At 43.3% G+C, this 26,542-nt stretch overlaps 1 protein-coding gene across 1 annotated transcript; it reads left to right on the forward strand.

Annotated features, from left to right (window-relative positions):
* Nucleotides 1–1,106: 1,106 nt before the first annotated feature.
* On the forward strand, nt 1,107–25,546 carry LOC115073771 (keratin, type I cytoskeletal 19-like). The gene is made up of 8 exons (XM_029572528.1): nt 1,107–1,606; nt 13,490–13,572; nt 17,338–17,494; nt 18,889–19,053; nt 19,317–19,442; nt 21,091–21,311; nt 24,052–24,077; nt 25,208–25,546. Exons 1-8 carry the CDS (start codon nt 1,202–1,204, stop codon nt 25,297–25,299), a joined length of 1,275 nt encoding a protein of 424 aa, XP_029428388.1. The 5' UTR covers nt 1,107–1,201; the 3' UTR covers nt 25,300–25,546.
* The last annotated feature ends 996 nt before the right edge of the window (nt 25,547–26,542 follow it).

Below are 26,542 nucleotides of genomic sequence, written 5' to 3' on the forward strand. Positions count from 1 at the left end.
TGTTGCCTTAATTCTACTTAACACATGGCCATAAGGGTCAACAAACAGGCTGCAGATAAAGATAATCTGTTTTTGTTGTACTAACTGAATACAATAGTAACTAACTTTGGAGAGAGCTATGCTCCGTGATCTGAACTAAGTCAGAGCAAACCGGGCCAAAAGCAGAAGCAGGCAACAGCTAACTCTCTCCCACTGTATATACAATGATACAACCTTAAATCTGAAACAAAGAACAGCACAGTATGCGTCAGAAGGGTATTGTACCGCCTGCCTTTAAAGCAGGGCCAAGTGCCAAAGCTAATGTAGAGGCTGCATGTAGTGCCAACAGAAACCAGGAGACATGCTCGTGGATCCTGCAAAGCTGCAGGGAAGGGGAGCTGAGGAGACTGAGGGAGAGGAGGGTCTCCCTGAAATATCGTGACCGGATGGAAATGGAAACTTCCTCCTTCCATATTTTGAGTGGCTTTTGGATTTCAGAGCTTTTGGTCTTATTTACAGCAGTGCTACTGCTCCTGAAGCTGAGGCAGAATCCCCTTTGCCAGCCCTGAGAGGAGCAGAAACAAGGCTCACACCTCAGGTTGGAATTCAGCAGTCCCCGGCAAGTACAGTACAAGGCAGAAAGAATCCTATGATTTCATCCAGTCTCATGCGCGTCCTACCTCACATTCCTGTCAGGGTACTTTCATTAATTACATGTAAATTCCCTTTCCTGAAATGAGATCCTAGCTCTGCGTAATTCAGAGCTGAAAATAAACAGCTCTGACCAAAATAAGAGTTGGCAGGAGCCCCTCCTGGTTTCTCTGATGACTACTAATTAGAGAGACTGGTCATTCCAGTGCAAATCTGCCTGTTCCATTCAGTGTAGGAAAAGGCAAACAAGTCACCTGACTACAGTAAATAACATCATAAGAATGAGGTTTACAAGATCAGCCTCCACCTAGGACACACCTTGTTGGTATAATAAATAAGAAGTGAGGCTGTTATTCAAAATAATAACACCAATGGAAGAAAAGCAGAATTGAGCAATAGGAAATGTATATACGGTGTTCAGCTGAGATAATCCTGTTGGTCTAGTATGGGAACTCCCACACTGAAAGGCATATAAGAGTCTGGTGGAGACTGGAAGAGTCACAATTCTGTCGTAAAGCAGCTCGGCTTGGAGCAAGCTGAGCACTGTGTTGGATCCACAGTAGATCTAAGCATGAGCTCTAGCCACCAAGCCTGGTCCTCTTCTGGATCAGTCAAGGGTGGTGAAGGCCGGCTGATCCATGTAGAAGGCTCCTACAGAACCTCAAGCGTACACGGAGGGGCTGGGGGAAGTCGCATCTCTGTGTCCACTCCTTGGCCTCTGGCCTCTTCTGGATTAGGCTTCAGAGGCAACAACTTTGATGGGAGCCAAGTTGATCACGTCCTGGTCACAAATGACAAGGAAACCATGCAGAACCTCAACACTCGCCTGGCTTCGTACCTGGAGAAGGTGCATTCCTTGGAGCAGGCCAATGCGGAACTTGAGCACAAGATCAAGAAATGGCATGAGGAAAGGACACCTGAAAACAAGCGGGACTATAGCAAATATGAAAAAATTATCGCTGACCTTCACTCACAGGTAAGCCACCCCTGAATACTGAAGTGCCAAAACTGTGTTCTGATTGTGTCACGTGCAGACACCTGACTTCCTAGAGAGCCCTGGAGTCACACTGCAGGGCAATCATTGTGCAATGTACACGGATTTGTTTTTACTAATTTACACAAATTGCAGCAGCAGCAGCAGCAGCAGCAGCCCATTAGCCCTTTATTGCCATGGCACACGAATGAAATGCTAAGAGCCTAGCTTGCACACTAATAACCTTACAAAGGTGCCAGTTCCCCTGTTAGGTTAGGGGCTGAATCCTAGACTGGATTCACCTTTTTGTGCACTTTCCGATGGGTTGACTGTGAGTGCCTCAGCGTCCGAGTTTGCTGTAAGAATTCACGGTGGGTGCGCAACACCATCCTGACCAGGCGGCAGCAGGCAGTTTGGACCTGGCGTTCTGTAGCTGGGTAATGCAGTGCACAAGCACATACAGGTCTGTTTTCCAAAACCCGCTTGCTGGGTCTTTTTACCACGCTATCTTTAAGCAGCTTTTCGGCAGCATCTGACTGGCTTAGATTTGTGGCTGAAAATTGCTCTAAATCTAGAGAAATTTGTCCTGCTAAATTTAGGCCTGTCATTTGTGCTGACCACAGATGTGCAGCCAAACTTAGCCAATTAACACTGAAAATACATGCTGACCAGCTAAATCAGAAACCCGTCCCAGGAATGCCTCTGCTAAATGTGTGTATCATGCTTTCTAGAGCCCACAGATTCAGCTGGCTGGGGGAGGGGGACTTTCTACCTGGGTAGATATATCTGGCTAACATAGGGCCTGATTCGCTAAGCTTTTTTTCCCCAGGACTAGCTAATCAAACTGCCTGCTTTTCAGCAGCCTCCTGGGCAGTTTGATTACCTACTCCTGGGCACATAGTCTTGCTTTGATTCTTGCCCTGCGAAAAGCAGTTGCACAAATTTGCACCTCATTTTTCTGCAGGAATTTTTTTTAAGGCCTTGTGCAGGTGAATTTGGGTTATTCGAATGTACTCTCGTAAGTTCCTCCCCCTGACCAAACCCCGCCCCAGAAATGCCTCTGAAGAAACGCGGGTACCAGTCTCCATGTGGCTGACATATGCTGATGCTTTTACCCGGGTAAAGGGTGGGAAATATTCATTCACAGGAGCATTTTTCCTGTGGGCAGGGCTTTCATTGCAGCCCCCAGAATGGGATACAGCAGTGTAATTTTATGGCGGTGCATCACAGGCGATACATTAAACTGAAATACATTGGAACTGAAGGAAATCCAACCCCATAATGTGGGGCACAGTTCCAGGCCTGCTGCTTTCTTCCATGATACCCCAGCACTCTCGTAACTGTCAGCTGATGGTAGGAGGACAATTGACATGGTTTGCTTTGGACTGAAAGGGCTACAAGTTGTTCTTGCCATAACAGAAATACCCTGGCAATTCAATAATGTTTGAGGGGCAGGCATGATTACTCACAAACTCATCGTTTCTCACTGGTATCAGCACAATACTCATGGGCACCCCCCATTAGGACATCATATATGGAAGCTGATCTTTTCAGGAGTGTCATCACATGATGCTGCAATGAACAATGTGAGGGGAGCATGTACTCAGCTGGAACTAAAACTGACAACTTGTGGCCCCCAAAGCATTAACCCTATCACCTGAAAAAAAAAAAAGCCATGTCTCTGTCTGCTCCAGGGTTAATAGTAATCATCCTACCTCTCTGCTTATGCCTTGCAAACTGCAAGGCAAACGAGTAAAAGCAGGGCTATTACTTCAGTGAATACATCCATTCTGTTGCTGACACCATCTTCCTAGATTTTGACTGTAGGAATATGATATCATAATTAGCAATACCTGCCCCCCACCTCCAGGTACTTCTAGGAATGATAACAAAAGCCCCATGCTCCTGAGATGAAGGCAGGAAACTGTATAGGCAAAGTGTGCACGTGCAGATGTCACCGGCACGTAGTGGCTAAAGTGGCTTAAAGGCAGAAATGTTTTTAAGCCTAAGTGCACAGAACGTGAGTCATTCCAAAGAACATCACGTCCTCTGCAAAGAAACGATGTTTGCATATACAGAGCTGTGCACTGCTGCATCCTGTGACCTGCCTGGGTGACGGGTGCCGACTGACTCCAGGTTTTCAGGACACTACAATCCAGTCCTGGCTTTACCCCACTGCATGCAGGGATTTGTAGTTTTGCTTTTCTTAAGGCTTGCATAGGTAAGATAGAAATACAAGTCCCTGCATGCAGTGGGATAAAACCTGGACTGGATGAACCTGTCCTGAAAATCTGGAGCCAGTTAGCAACCCTGCAGGCTTGAGATCCAGACCTAGCCATGAGGCTGAGGATCTAATTTCATGCATAGTGGTGCCCCGTGCTATCAAAATGCCTGCCTCAAAATATTCTCTCTCATTTTCTGGTGGCATCAGGCTATTTCTGAAGCTTTCAAGTTCCTTTTGTAATTGCCAGTGGGTAGGCCCCTTGGCACAGGACTAGGGTAATTAACATGTTGTTGATGCCATGGCAGTGTGTAATTACCCTGTAGATGACATTCGTTTAAGGTGGTGGCAGAGGAGACAGGCTTTGGCTTACAACTGTATCTCACCAGACTAAAGTAAAGATTCTTTTTGGTGGGAGAAACATTATAAGAATACAAAATATTTTGGCTAAAGAAATGCTTTGCAGTTCTGCCTGCCTTTTATATCAGGGCTAGAAGTCCGCTGTCACTGAGATGACAGTGAAATGGCAAGGCAACGGACTGGAATTCTACTGGATCCCATGCAAACAAATCTAGTGGATTCGGGGCTTTCTCTTTCTAACATCTTATTCACAAAACTCCGGCTCTGAAGAGCAGACACGAGTCGTCTCAGCTGGACTGGTATAATCCATGACCATTAGCTAAATAGCATTCAGCACATCTTATGTGATGTTAATACAATTCAGATTGTAATTAAGGGAGTAATCTTGGTATCAAATATCCTATTTTGACTGAGGAAATTATTTAACCAAATTGAGACTCCTAGATTAGGCTTTGCATGTGCAGGTCTTGGATGAAATCTCTTCTGTTATGAAAGTAAATCTGTCACCACTGCAACCATAAATGACATCTATAATTATGACTCAACTTTGAAAGTTAATTTTTGGAATGTGGATAATAAACAGTCCAGAAGCAAGATCATTCGTAATTCTGTTTTCATTCGTTTTCACTGTTCTCGGATGCATGGAGACAGTAATTTGCATAACTCAGCACATATGTGCGTGTTGCTGCATCTAAAGTTACGCCTGCAATTTATACACACTGGGTGCGCACTTCCAAGCACCTCCACCACTTGGCTCAGGCCCTCCACCAACTCATCCACACCCTCCACCACTTGCTCCAAAAACTGAAGACAGAAGAGCAGTCATATTTCATTTCCATGACTTGATTAGCAGGTGCGAACGCATGCACGCTTGTTTGACGATGGATGCATATAAAATGCATGAGTGTGCATGCACTTTCTTACCCTGCCCTGGAACGCCCTCGCAATGCCCTCTTTCTGTGTGGCAGCAGAAGTACGCACATACTTGCGGTCTTCTCAGAATTTGCTTGGCCTGCACAAAGGCTACTTACACGCATATATGAAGATTTTACAGGCACAAACTCCTCAGAGGTCTCTGAAAATTCACCCTTTAATTTTCTTTCTATCTTTAAACAATGTATATATGGCATAACCACTAAAATCTACATAAAACCAATTACCTACAACATAGCATAACATTACAAATGACTGCCTGTCACTGCTACCCCCCCCCCCCCCCGACAAGAACCCACCTCTTTATAAATCATAGTCCCAATTCTTCACAGCATCAAAAGCCAACCCTAAATCAACTGAACTGGCCCCCTTCTCCGAAAACCAGGAGAAAGCAAATGGGCCTTTAGTAGTTATGAAATTTTGTATAACTCAGTTGATTTCTAACCAACATCTGATCTGCTTTTCACGTTGATAGTCCCCTCTGCTTGTGTGTGGGTCTTTCTCCTAGAAACCTTTTTTTAAAGCTATTCACACACCTTCTTACAGAGACGGGCAAACAGGGGCTGCATTGTGATCCAACATTAGAGTAATATGATCTGGAGAAACCAGGATTCTATTTATACCCCCATTTCCGGAGGATCACATGAATCCTGGGTCACAAACCAGCCAGTTCCACCTTATGAGAATGTTGCGTTGGTGCCTCTTCTCGCCCCTCGCTCCACCCTCTCTTCCTTGGGAGCGACTCCCTTCGGCTCTGACAGACAGAAGCAGCCACGGCTTCTCCCTGCCTCTTGGTCCCGGTGTCCCTGGGCTGGCTTGACGCTACAGATCCGCCATGTTCCTGATGATGTAAGGGCGCGCGCGCTCCAGACTTTGTACCAGGAAGGGCGCGAACCTCGGGGGCGTCCCCCGGAATGACGTCATCCATTTCCACTTTAAAAGGTCTTTGTTTGCTAAACTCTAACGAGTTAGAAAGGAACTCCAACAGGACTTGCTTCGGCAGTCCACGATACTTGCAACAACGATCCAAGTCAACAAGGGGAATCCTTCTCCACTGCTTAGCCTTTTCAAACTTACCAGGAGTACCCACTCCACGGGGGCTCCGCTCTCTCTTCTTGATTTCTGATTGCCAAGACGGGATCCGGTACTCGCTCCTCGAGGGCCTACGTCCCTGAATACTCAGAAGACTCCTCATTGCCTGGAAGCGATCGCAGACGTGAACACAGTGAGTTCTATTGTAGATAGGAATTGGTACTCGCTCCACGAGGGCCTACATTCCTATAGCTCTGAAGACTCCCTTCCGTCCAAGACGTTATCGCAGGTACGGAGATTGAGAGTTATATTGGCAAGATTGCAGATAGGAACCGGTACTCGCTCCACGAAGGCCCATGTTCCTAGAATCCTTTACAGACTCTCTTCTACTCTAGAAGCCATTTCATATACAGCTATTGTGAGTTCTTATTACAGACTGCTTACAGGAATCAGTGCTCGCCTACGGCTTCTGTTCCTGAATATACTGAAGACTCTCTGTGGCATAGAGACCATTGCAGACATCTACTATTGTGAGTGTACCATCTTGTATCCAATATACCCTGTCTACTCACTACTTCTAGTCTCTCTCTACAGCTCAACGACCCAGAGATTATATTCCAGTATCAGAAAGACTTCAGCCCTGCTGGACACATCAACTCACTACTGCCACCACTCGTGGTTCAGCTTCCAGCCTAATAAAGAACTATTTGTGTTTATTTCATATTCTAGCCTAGCCGGTGGTTCCTCTCAGGATCTCCTCCTGGGGGCGCTGTCATCTGCCATCGGCCCAGGGATTCACCATTTCCTCCAAGTGGTCATTCCTTATACTACTGTCACTCTGTGGGAGCCAATACTACTGACCACTAACACCGCTTACAGAAGTATTATATAGATAGCTACCTTCTCTTTCTATGGGACTTGCCAGCAGCCTATATATAACAGATTGCTACTCCGTAGCGGAGGCGTGATAGATTGCTATCTCAGTAGCGAAGTACAATATACCTATTGTTAACTACTCTCCTCAGAAGAGTATCATTGAACAGATTGCCAACTCCTCTTCCCTGGGGAATTGATCCATAACAGATTGCTACCTCCTTCCCTTACAGGAGCATGTAACAGCAGTTCGCTAACAGATTCCTAACTTCGCCCTCATGGCGGGGTAAGCACTACAGATAGCTAACTCCTCCCCCCTGGAGGAGCAGATCATGACAGATTGCTAACTCCTCCCCCTTTCAGGAGAAAAGCAGAACAGATTGCTAACTCCGCCCTCCTGGCGGAGTGAGCGATAACAGACTGCTAACTCCTCCCCTCTAGAGGAGGAGAGCGTAACAGAGAAGTAGCCAGGCAATGAGAAAAGATACCAGGCGGCAGTCTTTTCATGGGGCTCGGCATCCTTACAGCGCTCTCCTCCACAGGGAGAGTATACAGCTTGCTCCAATAGATTACTATTTTGTTTGAAAACCTTCATAGTCTCAAGTTGGAAGGATAGACAATGTATTCAGAATTAGCCCTCTGTATAGGGTCTAGCTCTCTATTTATATGTTTCTTAGGGCTTTCTTTCCTTCCACAGAATGGAGAACAGGTCTTTTGGAATAAGACCCTGTATGTTATACATCTAAAGTCGTCTCCCAACACGTGACAACAGTTGACATGGAGATTGTATCTTGCAAATAAACAGGAGGGAGGCTGTGAAAAAAGGATGCTTTTTTGATCTAACTAGAGGGGATCTCCCTCCAAAACAGAGAGAACTGGGAAGGCTGCTGCAACTGACTGCTAGACTTTTCTGTCTCTCCCTCTGTATACAGCAGGCCTCAAGGTTCAGCTCCCTCCTTCTATAATATACACAAACGCTTCACTCTTTCAGTTTCTACCTGATGTATTCATGCCTGCTGGTCTCTGGAGAATACAGTAAACCCAGGCCTCTCCTAGAGCTACATTTCTTTGTCCAAATGTAGACAAGTGGGTACCCCTCATAGTAACATACAACCTCATGCAAGAAAACCTGCCTACAACTTCTAATGCTGGAGGAGAAAGCACTGAGACTATCCTTTGCTCAAATACTGATAAGGTATAAATCATTTCTATTAACGCTACATAGTTATACTGGCGTAAAGTCAGCATGGGTACTACCTAATGGCTCTGCTCTACTTCTGATTTTACCTCAGATGGATTTGGTCACTTCATTCAAAACTAGAGGGCAGGAGAGTTCATAACTGTGCAGGAACTTACCTACTTTGGGCTGGATAGATTTTGGATTTAACATTGTTCAGTTGACCTTCCTCTATTAATTGGTTTACTTGACTAGAGCCCTGGGAAGATCTTGATGTTACTTTAGACTGAAGGGCAGAAAATCCAGTGCTAAATGGTCCCCTCCACCTTTTGTTTAAGTGAGGCTAACACAAAAGAGCAGGGAGTGTTACTCTGCCTCTGTCTAGACTTGATGGATGCTACAGATTAGTTAGGTTTATCTTGGATTGGGAGTTTGAGGCACCATTACTACTGACTCAGAAACATGTGGCCCAAATTCTTGGAACTAAACAACCACTGGTCTCAAAAAATGTAAGCAATCTACAACACCTTGTACCAGGTGCATAAACATTTTGGAGTGAATTTTCAAAGATTTGCATGCGTAAAAATGAGCATCTGCAAATGTGAGCAGTCTTTACTCACATAGATGCTGTTTCATAAACATGAAACATGCGTTTATATTTTTGCTTTCGTGTGCACATATGCGCGTGTAAGAAAGGGGCGGTCTAGGAGCGTTCTGGGATGGGGCCAACGTTTATGCGCTAAGTTGCTCTTTTCAAAGACGCGTGTGTAGATTTGCCAATTTACCCGCGTAATTTTACACCTGAAAATGATCTTGTGTAAGTGATATCAAACGTGTTTATTGTGTACCATTGGTTGGGTTCGGAGGTCTGGGTGAACTGGGGGGTGTTCGGGCTGAAGAACCAGGGAGGGTCTCGATGGCCTAGAGAAGGACTGGGTGAACTGGTGGAGGAATTGGTAAAATTGATTGTAATTCATCTGCAGGGCAGAGCAAAAGATATTCTCTGTTTAGCCATACCTCCAAATATAGAATTTTTGGTCACCTTCCTTGCAGCGATTGGTATGCGGCTCTATGCTGGAACTTCCCCAGAAAAGCCTGGATTGTCAGTGTCCTCTTTCCAACACTTAGAATCTCATCACGAGGCGGAAGAGAGGAGTTAGCAATCGGTATACGCTCGTGCTAAAGGTTGGCTCCTCAACTTGCCAGCAAATATATGCATGCTTTCATCTTTCCATTCAAATGTTATGCAAAACAAGTCAGCAAATTCTAGTTAGGTAATATATCAAACTAATTTATATTTATTTACGTTAATAGTTGCAGGTTTTATGGGCGCTACAACTTGTGTTTCTCTATTGTACAGGTACTCAAAAGTGAATTTTAAGAGCCCGATGTGCACCAAATCTGGGAAAGATGCGAATATGTCAGGCTGATGAACATCAAGTAGACTTTAAAAGCCGCCCGGATGTGTGCATATCTTTTGCTATGCGCACAAAAATATTTTCCAAAAAGAGGCAGGAAATGGGCGTGGTCTGTGCAGGGCATGGGCTTTCCTGGATTTCACATTGAAACCAACGCGTAAATACTTATGCACACAAGTGCACACCAGGGTTCCCTGCCAGGTAACGTTACTTCTGTTATGGATGGCATGTAAGTCATAAAACAAAAAAATGCACAGATCAACGGGGTTTTAAGGATTGGAGGTAATGGGGGGGAGGAGAGCTATTTAACTAGGGGGGGTTAGGAAGTCTTACCTGGGTGAACTGAGAACGAACTGAGAAAATGGCTAACTGCATTGGTGCGTGTGGCTTTTAAAATCCCCCCAATTACGTGGTAGAAGCAGCATTTGCATGCATAGGAATGCGTCGACTTAAAATTGTGCACATATGTGCGCGTGCTCAGCCTATTTTATATCATGTGTGCATATACATGCGTATAGTATAAAATACCTGTGTCCATTGGTGTGAGCCGGCAAACATGCACACATGTGCACCAGTGCGCCTGTTTAAAAGTTACCATCTTAATTTATTATCTACATATTAATTCTTCCTGATGTAATCCTGTTTGCTTTGATTCTTCGACAGAAAATGAATGTTAGTGAGGAGGACTAACACCGTTTATATGAAACCTCACTCATATATTTTCTGGTCATTGAGAAATGAATGGTGCTGCTGAATATCTGTTTTGATCCCTTTTACTAGACCAACATGAAAGTAAGAGCTTTGCAGATCACAGGGACCGTAACTTTGAAACAACCGTCCAGACGCCCTTGTATGAGCGCATGCTGGCTCGCGCCAAAGGATGTGTGTATCTGCGCACATGGTGTAAAATAGGCTGTACGCGTGTATTGTGTGCACAGTTGTATATGGACGTTCAGATGTACACGCAAATGCGTAAATGTGGGATTTTAGTAGACATATGCTGACACAATTACCAGCTTTCCCAGTTCGTTCCCAGTTCAAGGATAGGACTTCTAGCCTGTATTTCATCCTATTGGCTCCAACCCTTAAAACCCCACTAATCTCTTTAGTCTTTTTTTGTTTCAGGACTTACATGTCATCCATAGCAGAAGTAAAATTCCGTGGTAGGGGATCTAGGTGCACGCTTGTGCGTGCAAATACGCCCAGATTTCATTGAGAAATCTAGAAGCATCTGTGCAGACCATGTCCATGCCGCACCCCTTTTTGGAAAAAATTATTTTGTGCGCATACCAGATGTATGTGCATGTACTCATGCACTTTTTAAAATTTGTGGTGTGCTGGCCTGACTTCTGTGCATATCTCCCGGCTTTGGCGTGCATAGGGCTTTTAAAATTCGCCTTATAGATTCCTTCTTCACTGGGGTCTCAAAAGCTCATATATGTCTAATGAAAGGTGTTACAACTGCCAAACACTATAGAAAAATGCACACAAAATATAGTGCTTAGGGGGTAGATTTAAGATGGCTGCCTGAAGAGAGGCACGGTTTCTTGAAGATCCTCATTTCCTCTCATTTCTATTTTTGTTATGCCTCATACCAAACGTAAGGTTCAGATAAGGGAAATGCTCCCAGTCTCCCCCAAGTCCAACCTTTCTCAGCCTACCATTGAGGTCTTCTTGACTCCGAAAGCTGAAGTTTATCTGGTGGCATCCTTGGCGTCTTGAGCCGAAGAGTGGGCGGCTCCTTCGCCGGACCTTGATGTTACCCTTAGCCCCGGTGCTCCGTCGATCCCACCTCTCCCCCTTTTGGTGGCTACCTCCAGCAATCTTTCACTGTCTTGTGGGCTTATTCACCCTAGATTGACAGTGGCTGGGGAGGGTTCCCTTGAAGGAGCTACGACAACTTTTGCTGGTGCGCTGGAGACTTCCCCAGTGTTCTTGGTGTGATTCGGGGAATTTGAGAGTGAAGAGAACCCTGTGGCCAGTTCTCGATTAGTGACTCTACACTGACGGAAAATGTGAGAAATCTTCCAGAGGCAACTGCTTTTCAGAAGGACGAAGGTATTAATGATTATTATTTTGTTCGACCTGTTTAACTTAAACCTTCCGTGTTAACCCTGGACTCTGTCTAGTCTGCTTTAGTAATTCTTGAAAAATCTATTTCCACACTTGTTGATACAACTTCTACTTTTTAAAAATCTGTTTCAAGTCATTGAAACCACCATAGACTGTCATTCTCAAAGATTGGAGGATTTGAGTAAGCAAGTTTCTACTTTACAACAGATTCAGGAAACGATTAAATCAGATATGTCTCAATCAAGAAAGATGGGAAATATTGAAAACACTGAGATTCTTAAAATCCCTGTTGAAGCTACTCCTTCTGTTGCTAAAGCTTATATGATTAAATCGTTGGATTCAGGACAAGTGGAAAATGCTCAAGAGTCGGATCCTAACTTAACTCAGTTGTTGGAATCAATGGATGCAGTTATTTCTCAGCGTGGAATCCTTTTTATTTCCTTTGCTTTTTCCCAGGACAGAGATTTTGTTCTAAGATTATATTTTTGACATAGGCTTTCTCTTTTTTATGGCCAGCAAGTCTGGGTTTATCCGGATATTACCCGGGCTACCCAAGAAAGGCGGAGAAAATTTCTTATGATATGCCCTGAGACTTTGGCACTTGGTGCGAAGTTCATAGTGAGATTTCCATGTCAATGTTTGATTTTTCATCTTGGTTCTAGACATGTTTATTTCAATTCAGCTCAATTACTTTTATAACTTGATACCCATACCTCTGCTGCTTCTGTTTAGCATTATTATAATGGCAATGGTATGGGATGTTTAATATTGAGCACTTTGGGGCAGATTTTCAAAGGGGTAGGCGTGTAAGATACGCGCGTACCCCTCTGAAAACCTGCCCCAAGTCCCCCCTGCACGCGCCAAGCCTTTGTTGAATAGGCTCGGTGGCGCGAACAAGCCCCAGGACGCACGTAAGTTCCGGGGCTGTCCTGGGGGCGTGTTGGGGGGCGTGTTGGGGGGCGTGTCGAGGTGGCGTGTCATCTGGGGGTGGGGCCGCGGGTGTGGTTCCGGCCCGGGGGCATTTTGGGGCGTGGCCAAGGCCTCCGAAACTGCTCCCGGGCCGGGGAATCGCGCAGCCGGTGCGCGCGAGTTACGTCTGCCTCGGACAGGCATAGCTTTTGCAATAATGGTAGGGGGGGTTTAGATAGGGCTGGGGGGTGGGTTAGGTAGGGGAAGGGAGGGAAGTGCAGGGGGGGGGTGGAAGGAAAGTTCCCTCCGAGGCCGCTCTGATTTCGGAGCGGCCTCGGAGGGAATGGAGGCAGGCTGCGCGGCTCGGCGCGCGCAGGCTGCCGATTTTGCACAACCTTGCACGCGCCGACCCTGTTTGCGCCTGGTGCGCGAACAAAAGTACGCGCGGACGTACTTTTAAAAATCTACCCCATTGTCTCTCTTTTTCTTTGCTTTTTCTTTCTGATATTACTTTGCTCATATTTTCTTGAATCTCCCATATGCTTATTATTTTGTAAGATTCTGTCTATTAATACATTAGATTTGTAATTATGTATATTTCTTTATTAACGCTATATCTAATGAAATTCCAGTCTCTTGCATATATTTCCACAAGTTAGGTACTTGTAAATTTTTGATAATTTCAGTAAATATAAAGTTAAAAACTATAGTGCTTAGGACAGCCTATGGAAAGAGCCTTACATGTTTTCTTCTACAGCAAGGTGACATCGTGAAATAAATGTGAAATGTATTCAGATTAAACACAAAACGTGCATACCCTTAGTAATTTGAAGTTCATCTACCTCAAACTGCCCAGTGATTCTGTGTGCACGTGCGTGTTTCCTTTTCAGATAGCAAGTGGACGGCTAAACAATGCGAAGCTTACGCTGCAGATCGATAATTCCAACCTGGCAGCTCAGGACTTCAAACTCAAGTAAGGCTTAGGCTTGTTGACTTTGCTTTGATGACGAGGAGGCTAACAGGAGTGGGGGTGGGGGATAGCAAGTCCTCAAAAATGTTTTGAAAGTTTGGAATCAAGCAGGGAGAGGGTAAGGATCTGAGCCAATGTCTGATTCCCCCTCCCACAGGCCTCAGTAATGTTACTTACTGTACAAAATTCTGCCTTGCCAGGGATGGTCTACAATATCTTGCAAATTCAGTGATGAATTTAATGCGCCTTGTGGTAGCAAAGTCCTTGAAAGAGTAACTGCTGACTGTAGGCCACAGCCTTCTAAACCTCCAGAAAACTGATTGGTGGGGGCCATGCTTTGGAAAAGAGGTAATGCTACAGGTGCAGGATCAATGCCTCAAATTATAATTACAGTATTTTCAATACTGATTGAGAAGGCCAAATTAAAACAAAGGCATTGATTTCAAATTACGGAGGAGCTACCTATATACTCTCTCCTATGCACGCCTACCTTATTGCCTTATCAGATATGGTGGAAATACTGCATTAAGGCTCCATTAAATAGCCGCTCTTCACAATCAGTTTGGAGAATACTCCTCTGGATTTCTTCCAGGGACAGTGGCATAGCTTCCCTTGAACAGATATGATGGCCAAGTATTTTGAGGGTAAAAGCCTCTGGGGTGGCATGGGATGGAGCTCATCTCTTACACTGATAAGCCTGGCCTTCACCTGCATGTGCTTCATGACACTTACTGTGAAGGCTGCAGTTTTATAATTGCGTAACTGCATAATTAATTATAGTGCTGAGGCACCATGCAAAGTTAAAAGTTATGTATGATAAAATGAATTACTGTTAGCAGTTCAATTTTCACTCTTAAAGTAGCAGCACTGGCTAGCTTACTCAAGTGATCAGGCGCACTACTGAATAGAGCTGGCTAGCTTAAACTTTATCCGGCTAACTTTAGGACAGCTCTTTGGCCCGATCAGGTTTAGCTGGCTAACTCAGTTCCTCCCGGTTATGCCCACAGAACACCCCTAACTTATCCAGCCAAATTCTAGCCCCCTAACTTATTAGCTTGCTAGAATTTAGACGGATAGGTGCCCAAATCTTCATTTAGTTGGCTAACACCTGAGTTAGCTGGGCTAAATGCTTTTGAATATGGATCTCATAGAATGTAAGCGGCTAACAGCTGAGTGACAAAGCTCACATCCGGCACACCTTCCTCGGACTACGGTCAATTGGTGGTAGATCCCTCAGTGTGAGGGTGTGCCAGACACAGTCTCAGCAGCAGGAGAGGATGGGCAAAGCTTCTGTGTTCCTGGCTGTACTAGGACGATGTGAGGGGGCAATGGACAATAAAGACCTTTGATCCTAGAAGTGGACCTGTGGCCTTCCTTTGCCTAGCGACAGTCGCAAGACATTCAGGCATCATAAATAGAAAAGGACAAAAAAACAAACCCTTTTAAGGTGGCTCTGAGGGTGGGACTGATTACACCTGGATGATGAATTCATGGAGGAGGCCTGGAAGGGAAGCACTGATTAAGGTACTTCATTTGCATTTAATTTTGCATGAGGCTCCTTCCTATGAGTGCCCTTCCCCTGCACTGTAATTAGCAGCCCACACTCTCAGGAAGGTCGGGGTCAGGGAGAGGAACGTGTGGCAGGAGCTGCTCTGGTATACTTCAGTAGTTTCTTCTACTTCTAGCGCCTTTCAGAAATAAAGCGATGTAGGCTAAGCTGCACGGAGAGACGACAAGGCTGACATTCAGCTGGTTGAGTTTTACCCTCTGTGAGATTTGCATTTCTACCGGCTCACACCCTTTGCATTACACCTAGAACAGTAAACACATTTCATCGCTTCTCTCGGCTATGATCCAGCTGCACTAGTCCAACCTCTTCTTTGGCTAAGGTGATAGCGCAGGGTGTGAATTATGAGCTGGCGGTGGTCCCTACTGACCGTGGGTTTAGATAGAGGGCACGTGGGAAGCTAGCGTCCTGCCGTCCGACCACCCCAAAGGGGACGCAATTACAGTACAACCACTGCCAACCAGAAGGATTAAATGTTCCACTGAAACAGAACCTCGACAAAAGAACGGGCAAACCTTGAGAGCGGGAGACTTTCCTCCTGCTCCTTCTGCCGGTGGTAGCACAGGGGAGGGGGGGAGAAGAACAAGGGACACAGATTTTCAAATTCAGTTCTATGGATGACACTGTTTCCTCCTCCTCCCCCTCCTGGACGCGCCCCTTTTTAATCCAGCTAGGAGGAAGCCTGCTGCAGAAGCTCAGGCCTGCTTTTCCTGTCATCCCCTGGGACAGGGAATTTTCTGATAAGGGTTTAGCTTTCAATGTCCTCTCTCTTTCTAGGACCCTCGTAGTTAATTGATGAAAAAATTGCAAGCATCTAGTGTAAGGGGGTCATTTTCACACTGGCTGCACTTTGGCAACGCCTGCGTGGACTTTCTCTATGAAAGTTGCTTATGGAAAATAATCCGCATACATTTACACCTGCCATTTTTTGTGTGGGTAGGTTTTTTTTTTTTTTTTTTAAATAAATAAAATTGCCGCAAGCATTTGAAAATTGAAAAGCATTCACGCGATTCCGAATTCTGCCACCACTGCGTCCCCAGAAATGCCTTCTCCTACTGTGTGTGAAAGTGCGTGCGTAGTGGCCATGGATGTAAGCGAATATTTTTACCTGCCTATAGGATGGGTAAAAAGCCCATTTCTGCAGCTTAAGGCACTGTATTACCTACAGAAATGACTTAGAAAATTATCCTCCCTGGCAGAGACCTGTTATAGAGAATGAGCCTTCCTATTATAATAAATTTATTTATTTAAGTGATTTTATATATCGTTGTTTGGAACTGGCCTTCACAACGCTTTACAAGAGAAACAGCAGTACATAGAACAGCTAACAGGTGCACTGAACGAATGTAAATAAGATACACTTTGTGATCAAAAAGAGTGGCATACAAATTAGAGGCATTGTGGGATTACAAAGTTTGGAAGAAGTAGTAGTGAACTATAGAATATTTAGAGAGGTATTAAGAACTGTAAACATTTAGCGAGAAATTTAACTATCATAGGTATACTATACATAATGGTGGATTGACTTATTTAACATGACTTATTTAAATGACTCTCATTAGAGTGAATTCTGCTCCTTACTGGCTCTAGAAGTGCAATGCTCAGCCTACAGCGTAGTAGGGAATGGGATGGGTAGATATTCTGCTTCTGAACTCACAGCTACAATACCCATAAAGACCCTGCTTTAACGGCATCACTTAGTAATTACACTGACTTAACTGAGGGGGAAATAAAATCCGTTCCAGGGTAGTGTAATGTTAAGGCGATCTAAGCATATCTTTTTGTGACAAGGGGAAAAGAAGCCTCTGCCAACACCGCCTCACTGACAGAACTGCTTCACAGGAGAAGCCTCGGTGAGCACCTCCTAACCCATTCCTAGGGAATTCCTGATTTTGTAAATTTGTTAATTTTTTATTCTCAGTTTTTTTTTAACACAGTTCCTATCAATTTCCCTCTCCCCTAGCACTTCACTACCTTTCTCCTTCCCGCAACTTCTATGCTTACTGTCACCTGACCCCCATCCTCTCCTTTTTCCTTCACTGCTCCACCTCCCCCCTCCCTGTTATTTGTAATTTCCTCTTCCTCCTTTACAATGTTGATTGTGAACTGGCATGATATGTCCTATGAATGTCGGTATATTTTAAAAGCATTTAAATAAATAAATAAAATAAATAAATCTCCTCCTTTCTTTCATGGTGAAGGTACGAAGCAGAGCAAACCATCAGGCTGGCGGTAGAAGCCGATATCAGTGGCTTGCGTAAACACCTAGATGACCTGACCATCGTAAGGACAGACTTGGAGATGGAAGTTGAAGCTTTGAGAAAAGAGCTGATCTGCATGAGGATGAACCATGAAAAGGTGCGGTGTTCCATACTCCCACTGCATTCTGGCCCTTCAGCCATGCTTTCCAGAGCAGAAAATGAGGCATCATGCATGCAGAGATGGGATGAATGCCGTTCCTTGATTTTTCACTGCTTTGCAGCCAAAGATGCTTAATTCATTCAGTGTGTGGACTTGCATAACTGTCTTAAGGGTAATAAACTGTATAAAGGGCTGAACAGTATAGAATGGGTCATTGAATCCAGATGACAACATGCTTGGGAGAAGCAGCCTGGATTCCTGGACACTCTGGCCCAATATTTGTTTGGTGCAGTTTCTACTGAACAAGGAAATGGTAGGACATGGTGGTCTATAAGCTTTCTTTATTTATTTATCACAATGAAAATAAAATCCAGTGTAGTACATTGAGGCTCATGCACTAAACTGTGCTGGTATTGCATTTTTGTGTATTGCTTTTCTACACATCAAAATGAGCCAGGTAGAAGAATAGAATGCAAAATTTTGCTACCAGAAATTTATTTTTAAAAAAGTAACTACACCTACAACTTTTATTGCAAAACGTTTGTCTGGGAAGCAAATTTTGCATGTAGTTTATGAACCTGCTAATGGGCTAGTTTGCCCGATTTTGCATCGCAGCAGCTCATTAACTATTGATTTAAATAAAATTTCCAGGCCAAAAACCGTGTGCAAGATTTTACTATTTGCAAAGGAGATAAACTTGGCGAAAATGGCTTTGTGGGCTAAAATGGGAAGTAGTGTGTGTTATTCCAGGTAACATGAGCTGTGACCTGTTTTAGTACATCATCCCCATGGTGAGGTAATGCTGCACATTCCAAATGTAATGGTCCTTCATAAGCGAAGTAATATGACCACCATTAAATTGTTGGAATGCTAAATGACCTTCCATGACCAATCAAATTCAAGACCAAAATTAAGACTCTGAAAAAAAATGCCATGTAATTGGAACCCACAGACTATTATTATTGCTATGCCAATTATTCAATAGTTAATCAGAGTAATCAAAAAAATGTATCCCAATGTGTGCTCTGCATAAGGAAAGGAATTTCTTTAGACCTGTTCTACCTGTCTCTGATCATTTTATCTCATGCATAATTCAGTATTATTGCTATAATTATTAATGGAGCAATTAAGTGCAATCATAGCCCAGCTCAGCTGTCTTCTGTAAATGCAAGATGAAAGAGACAAAATTATGATGTGAACAAGTAGCCAAAAGAAAATCAGTGTGGGTCTTCTTTTTTTCCCCTTATGTATCATGGATTATTAAAGGCCATTTTGTTAGAGTGGCATTGTGTAACAGAAATATTTAACGTAGTTAGAAGATAAAATAGCAGCCTCCTTTTCTTCCATTCACGATTACATCTCCTCTTTTCCTTCTCTGTGTCAATGAGCAGGAGATGGAAACCCTCCAGGGCCAACAACGCAAGTCTACGGTTGATGTAAAGCTTGATGCGACTCCGTCTGCAGATCTGACTAAGATGCTGAATGAGATGAGAGAGGAATATGAGGGCATCATTGAGAAGAATCGAGAGGAGGCAGCAGGCTGGTACAGAGAGAAGGTAGGAGAGTCAGGACCGTTACACTCTGCTGGGCCACGTTCACATCATAAATGACACAATTTTGTCGAATGATGACCGAATATGAGTTAACCTAGTTCTCAGCAGACGAGGTGGTCATCTGAGGATCTGGATAGGACATGTGGTCAGAAAGGTTTGTGGGGAGTTGGGCCTACTGTTGCCTGTAGTGGAGGACTTCACTTTTCAGCATTATCGGTATGAAACTTTGCAATTCTCAAAAACTGAAAAAAATGTTTGTTTTCTAGTCTTCTACTGTGCAGCAGGAGGTGTCCACCAACTCCGAAGCACTGGAGAATAGCAGGAAGGAGATCAGTGAGCTGAGACGTACGCTGCAGGGCTTGGAGTTTGAACTGCAGTCTGAGATTGGCAAGGTGAGTAAATGGCGATGTAACAAGTATTGTTCCTGTTTTAAATATTTTTTTTTAGCTAACCCTATCTTGGTTTCACACTACTGCTTAGCCACTCCTAGACAACTCAAGCCATCGAGGCCCTACCAGGATCATTATCCGCTAACTGCAAAGTGGTTTCTGACTCTAAAGGAATAACATCTAACTCTGCTCAATATTTTGCTAGTTGATCACTTGGAAGCAACCATGTGTGAACAAACCAGAGTTAAACTCCAGCCAGGAGGATTTAGCCTGGTTTGAATGCTGTAGACATGCTGGATTTTAAACAACTCCACTGGGGGAAAATCTGTGAAACTTTCCCTTATTGGATCTGGAAAAATTGGAAAAATATTTAGAGTGCTGGTGGAAGGGTGTCCAGCATATGGTCACATGATCATTCTCTCTCTCTCTTCGCACATGACAAACGACGCCAGCTCCTCAAAGAAATACATGCCCGAAAACAGAAAATGCCCTCCAGCTCCATGCCTCACCCACACCATTTCTCCTCTCGTCCGTCCTTGCAAAACTACCGCCCTTCCCAGCTACTCTGCCACCCTGCTCCTTTCTGGCACCCGAGGCCACCGCCTACCCTGCCTAATGCTTCCACCGGCCCTGAATATATATAAAACAAAACAATCCTAACGTGAATCGGACAAAGTCTGCTTCAGCTTTTTGAACAATGCAAAGCAGATTTTTGAATCTGTGCTTTGGATTTTTGAATTTTCCTTAAAAATAGTTTGAAAAGCAATTAAACAGAGCCAGCCCCTAAAACAAGGAATGGAACAAACCTCTGAGTGCTTCTGGGTGTGCAGTAGGTGGCAGACAGAGACTCCATGGGAAAGTTACAAATCCTTTCCCAGGTTAGAGGAGAGGGAGGAGCTAGGCAAGTTTTTCCCCCTGGAAATTAAAGTGATAAGATCTCCAGGGAGCCCTTTTCCAGAATATCCTGGAAAGAAAAGAGCCGCTTTTCCCCAGGGCATGGGATCTCTGGAACCAGCATGGCTGATCTGCCAGTGGTTTTGCTGTACTGGGAGAGGAGTGATAATGTGGCCAGATAATGATCAACTCTTTGATCTAACAAATTGGACTGGAAGAAAATGGCAGTTGTTCAGATGCTTTTTCTACTTAAGAGGCTGAGATTGTGAACAATACTTGACCCTGCAATCACTGAAATGCAGGAGGAAATGACTGGATCATATTAATAAATAAAACTGCTTTGATTAATTGGAAAGACAGTATAACAAGTCAAATAAACTAAATTCCAATCAACCTCTGCTGAATGCAAGTAAACAGACTGTTCTGTTGTAAATAATTGCCAGTTCTCTACCTCTACGTAAAAGGGAAAGTCTTTGGGAACACTGGGCACTTATGTGGGATTTTATTTGAAGGAAACCTGGGATTCCATCCAGAGGGCCTTGAAGAATATCCTTCTTCCTCTGGACAAGAACCCCTGAGCCCATTTCATGCTTAAGACTAAGCCAGGGTTAACCTAATTATGTTACATTCTGTAAAATGAGTCTTGCAAGAACACTGATTTTGTTGCATTGGTCCCAGCTTTGTGGATTGACCCCTACACATCTTCTCACTTTATTAAAAGAAGATGGCCATTAATGGGACTTTTCTGGTCTTCTAGAAATGCAGCCTGGAGAATACACTGGCTGAGACTCAGGCCAGCTATGCTGCCAAGCTCAAGAACATACAGATGGTTATATGCCAGCTGGAGGAGGAACTGGCCCGTGTCAGGGCTGACATCGAGAGACAGGGTAATGAGTATAATATACTCTTGGACATCAAAAGCCGCCTGGAAAGTGAGATTGCAACTTACCGGAAACTGCTGGATGGGGATGATGTCAGGTAGGTAATGTGCATGGTCCCACGGATATAGAATGCTGTTCACAGTGCACTACGGCAGAGATATTAACATAAAAGTGAAGACTGGCAAAGACCAATCACAAACTCAAAGATACAGAAGCTCGTTTACAAATGACTTTGAAGCTCCCTGGCCTGTTCTTGGCCTTTTTCCAGTACTGTAAACTTATTTAATGAATCCTGCCACCTATTGGCCTGTAAATATTTACTCTGTCTAGTAGGTGATAAGATGCTTGGTTGTAAATATGCCTGTCTACATAACACAGAGCCCTGAGCTGACTCGTTATTCAAAATTAAGACTATGCTGTCTAGGCCCAATGGAAAAGCATTGCTGGCTGTGTAACTCGCATCAAATGTTCATTGCAGAGGGGTCAATATTCAAAGGCTTGAGGTGCCTAAGTTTGGTGAATAAATTGGCTCTTTTGAAAGCTAACTAGAGTGGAGTTTCCCTAAATTTAGGAGCCTAGAAAGTGGATAGGGCCAGGGCTGGGTCAGGTCACAGGGTGTAAGTTAGGGGCATAGCACTGATGTTCAGCATTAGGATCCTAACAGCAGGTGAGGAAATGGCAGGGCCACATTTAGGGGCCTCAGAGTTAGGAACCTAAACCTGGAGAACTTGTAGCCCAAAACGTAGGGCCCTATATTTGGTTGAAAATGTATCTAATGTTAGGTTCCCAGATCAGTTTCTAAATTCTGCCTCAAATCTGTCACCATTATCTCTCTCATGACTCCATGGCTCCATGGGGTATAATTAGAGTTCCTGGTTTTAGGTTTTAACCAATAAACACTGCTAAAACACACCTGGTGCAAAAAAACTAGAAACCCTAGGCATTAAGGTTTCTGCTTCAAACGTTGCTTTTATTGCAATTTGTTTTTTTTTTCCTGGTTTTTTCCTTTCATTTATTTATTTCATTTTGTTTTCATTCAAGATTAAATAAAAAAAAAAAGAAACCAAAATAAACAAGATAAAAAAAATGGTGGACTCGGGCAAAGTTGAAAAACAAAGCCAGTCCCCCAAGTTTCCCCCCCCGCCTGCCTTTCCCACCACATCGTACCCCATCCACAGGAGCAATCCACAGGCTCTGCTGCTGGTTTTCAAAATGGCCTCTGGTTGACCCAAGGCTGCTGCCATTATGTTGCAAATCAGAGACTGAAAACTAGGACAGGTGGAGCAGGAGAAACTGGGAATTGCTCCTACCCATGGATGACTCATAAATGGGGTAGCATGTGATGTGGGAAGCCTGGTGGGGAGTGCTTTCAGGGGACTGGCTTATTTTTTTGGCACAAGCCAAAAATTGGATGTTCTGCCAGCAATTTTGTCTTAAAAATTAATTGAAATGAAACTGTAAATTTTGTTAACATTTCCCATTTGGTTGTGTTTGCTCTGAATATTTTCTTCTCAAGATTGTATCTTGAAGTCTATAATTTAAAAATATAGTTTAAAAAATGTCCATTTGTTTTCAAAAGAGTGCACACCCATACAAGGCATAATGCAGCTTAATTTGGACAGAAGACATCACTGCTTCCTAACACATCCAAAAATTGTATTTATCTGAATTTAAATTGGTGATATATTACAGAACACCTTACAGCAAGAAAAATGCCAGTGTGGAAAACCTTATATTAAATAGATCCAAAATTCCACAAGAGAAACCACTGATATTTGATTAACGTGTGCAATACCTCCATCATATCATGATCATTTATATTTGGTTGTGTTTATTGCTTCCTGATAAATCACAACTTAAACAAAGCTATGATTATAGCAAATGAATATGAGTAACTAATAATAACACTAGAGATATAAAATATAAAAACATTACAAGAAATAAAATAAATAAAACTAAAGATATAAAAGGGCAATAAAATAAAGCATAAAACACATAAACAAATATAAAGCATAATAGAGAGGCAGAAGTTTAAGTTGGCAAAGAACTAAGGTGTGGATAAGCTTGCAGAAAGAAATTAGTTTTAAAAGCCTTTCTAAATTTCAAATACTAATTTTCAAGACAAAGGCTATGTGGTAATGAATTCCATAGGCATGGAGATAAGGAAGAAGCCTATGCCCTAGGTGAGGCCCTGGCTTCAGCCCTAGACTTAGGTCCGATGCATTGGTTTAAGATGAAATGAATGAATAAGGATTGTTTCATTCATGGGGCCCCCAATTCGGTTCAGGGCCCCTGCAAATGAAACAAATTAGCGGTGAGTGCTGTTTCTGTACCTCTGTAGAGGTATAATTGATTTAAAAAGCTTGTCCTTTTGAGACTAAGCCTTGCTTAACTCCCAGTTATTTTGAACAAGAACAGCAAAACTGCTTGCTTCCCCACGAGGAAAGGCATGCCAGTGAAGAACTGGAGAAAACAATACAGAATGGATGTGCAGAAACCAGCTCTCATTTTCAGACCCTTGCAGAGAAGGAATTCTGAACTCAAGTATAGAAATGGCAATAGGATTCCCATTCCCTAGCTGTCTGAAATCACCCCAGCTTTGATACTGATTGGATTTTGCCATATGGGAACAAACAGGCTCCTATTACGAGGCACGCCACATGTGATGAATCGCATAGCAAGACATGGGATCTCTCTGATTGCTAGGCATTAGGATTCTGATCTGAGTTTATCCATTGCTGCTGTCATGCACTGCCATAGCAAAGAAGGAGCAGGGAGGACAAATGCAAAGCTTACTGAGTACTCACACATACTTCATTTTATCTTCTTTGCAGCAGAAAAGATTCATCTCAGTCAAGCAAAGGTAAATAAAAGCCAAGTAATATTGTTTCTAGTTCCTGTACCTTATCTTGCTGTTTTCAAAGGCTCATCTAGTTTAAGACACAATCCAGGCTCTGGGGACAACTCAAATGGTTGGATGGGTCAATTACTTCTTATCTGCTCTCCTCTTCCTCATTTACTAAGTTACTCTACAGATGAGCACCAGCTGAACCTCTAGTAAGCATCCTCCAAGTCTAGTTATGATGGTCATCCAACAAGTAGAAGTTCTGCTAGTCATGCAGTAAGAGTTCTCTGAGCTTTGCTGGAGACTGATTTCCTGATCTCAGTTACCAGTGGGGACAGTGGGTGATGAGTTTAATTCTTAACAGACTCGGTAATGGGAGTACATAGAGATGCCATAACCAATAGTAAGGTGATATCAAGTAGAGACAGAGAAATCTAGTTTGCTGTTTAAAGCTTAGTGGTTAGAGCAGTGGACTATGAACCAGGAGACCATGGTTCGAGTCCTGCTGTTGCTCCTTGTGACCTTGGGCAAGTCACTTTACCCTCCATTGCCTCAGGTACAAAAACTTAGATTGTAAGCCCTCTGGGGATAGAGAAATACCTACAGTACCTGAATGTAAACCGGTGTGATATCTCAATTGAGATCAAATGTCGGTATATAAAAATAATAATAATAAATAAATAAATAAAAACTTAAGGAGATAATTTTCAAAGGAGTTATGTGCATAAAGGTAACATACTTTTGTAGCAATTTCCCAAATCTTTTTTACATGTTTAAAGTGCACTTACGGGCATAAAACCTGCTGGCCATTCAATGGCATATATTGTAGCAATTTTGAAAAGCCCACTTATGTGCATATAACCCTGTTTTAAGCAGATAAATCCTTTTGAAAATTACCCCCTTTGTTATTTATAGATGATGAGCTCTTTGTAATATGGAAAGCAAGGAAGAGACATGATCTAGCAATCAGAATATAAGACTATGAATTAGAAGTGCAGAGATGCAATCTCACAGTAGATTGCCCCAGGACAGAAGGGACGGAGCCTGGCTAGCACTAGTAGACCAACAGTTCCGGGTAGGTGCTCTCTCTCTGAGAACAATCCATGTGCCATTCTAATTAACTGTTGGACTGTTTCCTTTTCCACTAGATACCACTCGAAAGGTGAAGACAATTGTGCAAGACGAGATAGATGGAAAGGTTGTCTCCTGCAAAGTATCTGAGATCCATCAGAAGTTGTGAGATTTGAGAAGGTCCTTACAGATAAGAGCAGAAGTCCCAATGCTATCAACTGGGAGAAAGAATATATAGGGATACTCTGCAAAGCCTGAGCAATAAGCTACAAAACCATCAAGTATAATAATGTAAATGTTTTCAGAATCTTGTGAGTGTGGAGGAACCTTCTTATCTGTCTCTTCCTCTGACCTGGCTATGAGCTCTTCCTCTAAGTACTACAATGTAATGTGAAATAAACAGAAAGTTCTGTGTCCTCCAGTTCTTCATTTCACATTTTAACTTCTCAATAGCTAATAATTTAATATTCAAATTTATTATGCCTAACATTTTAAAGTCAAAATTTGAAGGGAACTGCCAGCCAGTAGTAGACAAGGTTGGTAAAAAATGGAAAACAGTCAGTTTAGCAGGTGAAGGTCTGCTTGCATACTTTTCCAAGTCAATTGTCAAAGGGAATTTCTTTCCCTTTGAAAACTGGTGTACAACTAGTGGGTAAAAAATAACTGAAGACTTTATACTGCTGTACACAGTTTGACAGCTGCACCCAAGGGGGCAATTTAAAAAATCTGAAGGTAATTACGCGCCTACCTTACACTAATTTTCATGGGGGAAGCAAGAGCATACTTTCCCCTTGAAGTTTTTTTCCCTCTAAACTTACCCGCACACAATCACACCTGCTCACTTGTGTGCCAGTTTTTTTCTGGCAAAATTTCCGTGCATACTTTTCAAAATGCAAAAGGGTGGAAGTAAATGCAAACCCCACAGGAACAACTCTTCTCCCTGCGGGTAAACTTGTATGCAAACTCACGTAAGTGTCTTTCTATATGCTCTACGATTTTGATCTTGAGAATAGTTTCCACTATTTTTCCTGGCACTGAAGTCAGGCTCACTGGTCTATAGCTTCCCAGTTCGCCCCTGGAGCCCTTTTTAAATATTGGGGTTACATTGGCCTCCCTCCAATCTTCTGGTACAATGGATGAACATAAGAACATAAGAAATTGCCATGCTGGGTCAGACCAAGGGTCCATCAAGCCCAGCATCCTGTTTCCAACAGAGGCCAAAACCAGGCCACAAGAACCTGGCAATTACCCAAACACTAAGAAGAACCCATGCTACTAATGCAATTAATAGCAGTGGCTATTCCCTAAATATAATTGATTAATAGCCATTAATGGACTTCTCTTCCAAGAACTTATCCAAACCTTTTTTGAACCCAGCTACACTAACTGCACTAACCACCCCCTGTGGCAAC

Source organism: Rhinatrema bivittatum, chromosome 12, assembly GCF_901001135.1.
Source record: "Rhinatrema bivittatum chromosome 12, aRhiBiv1.1, whole genome shotgun sequence".
In the NCBI taxonomy this organism is placed as follows: Eukaryota; Metazoa; Chordata; class Amphibia; order Gymnophiona; family Rhinatrematidae; genus Rhinatrema; species Rhinatrema bivittatum.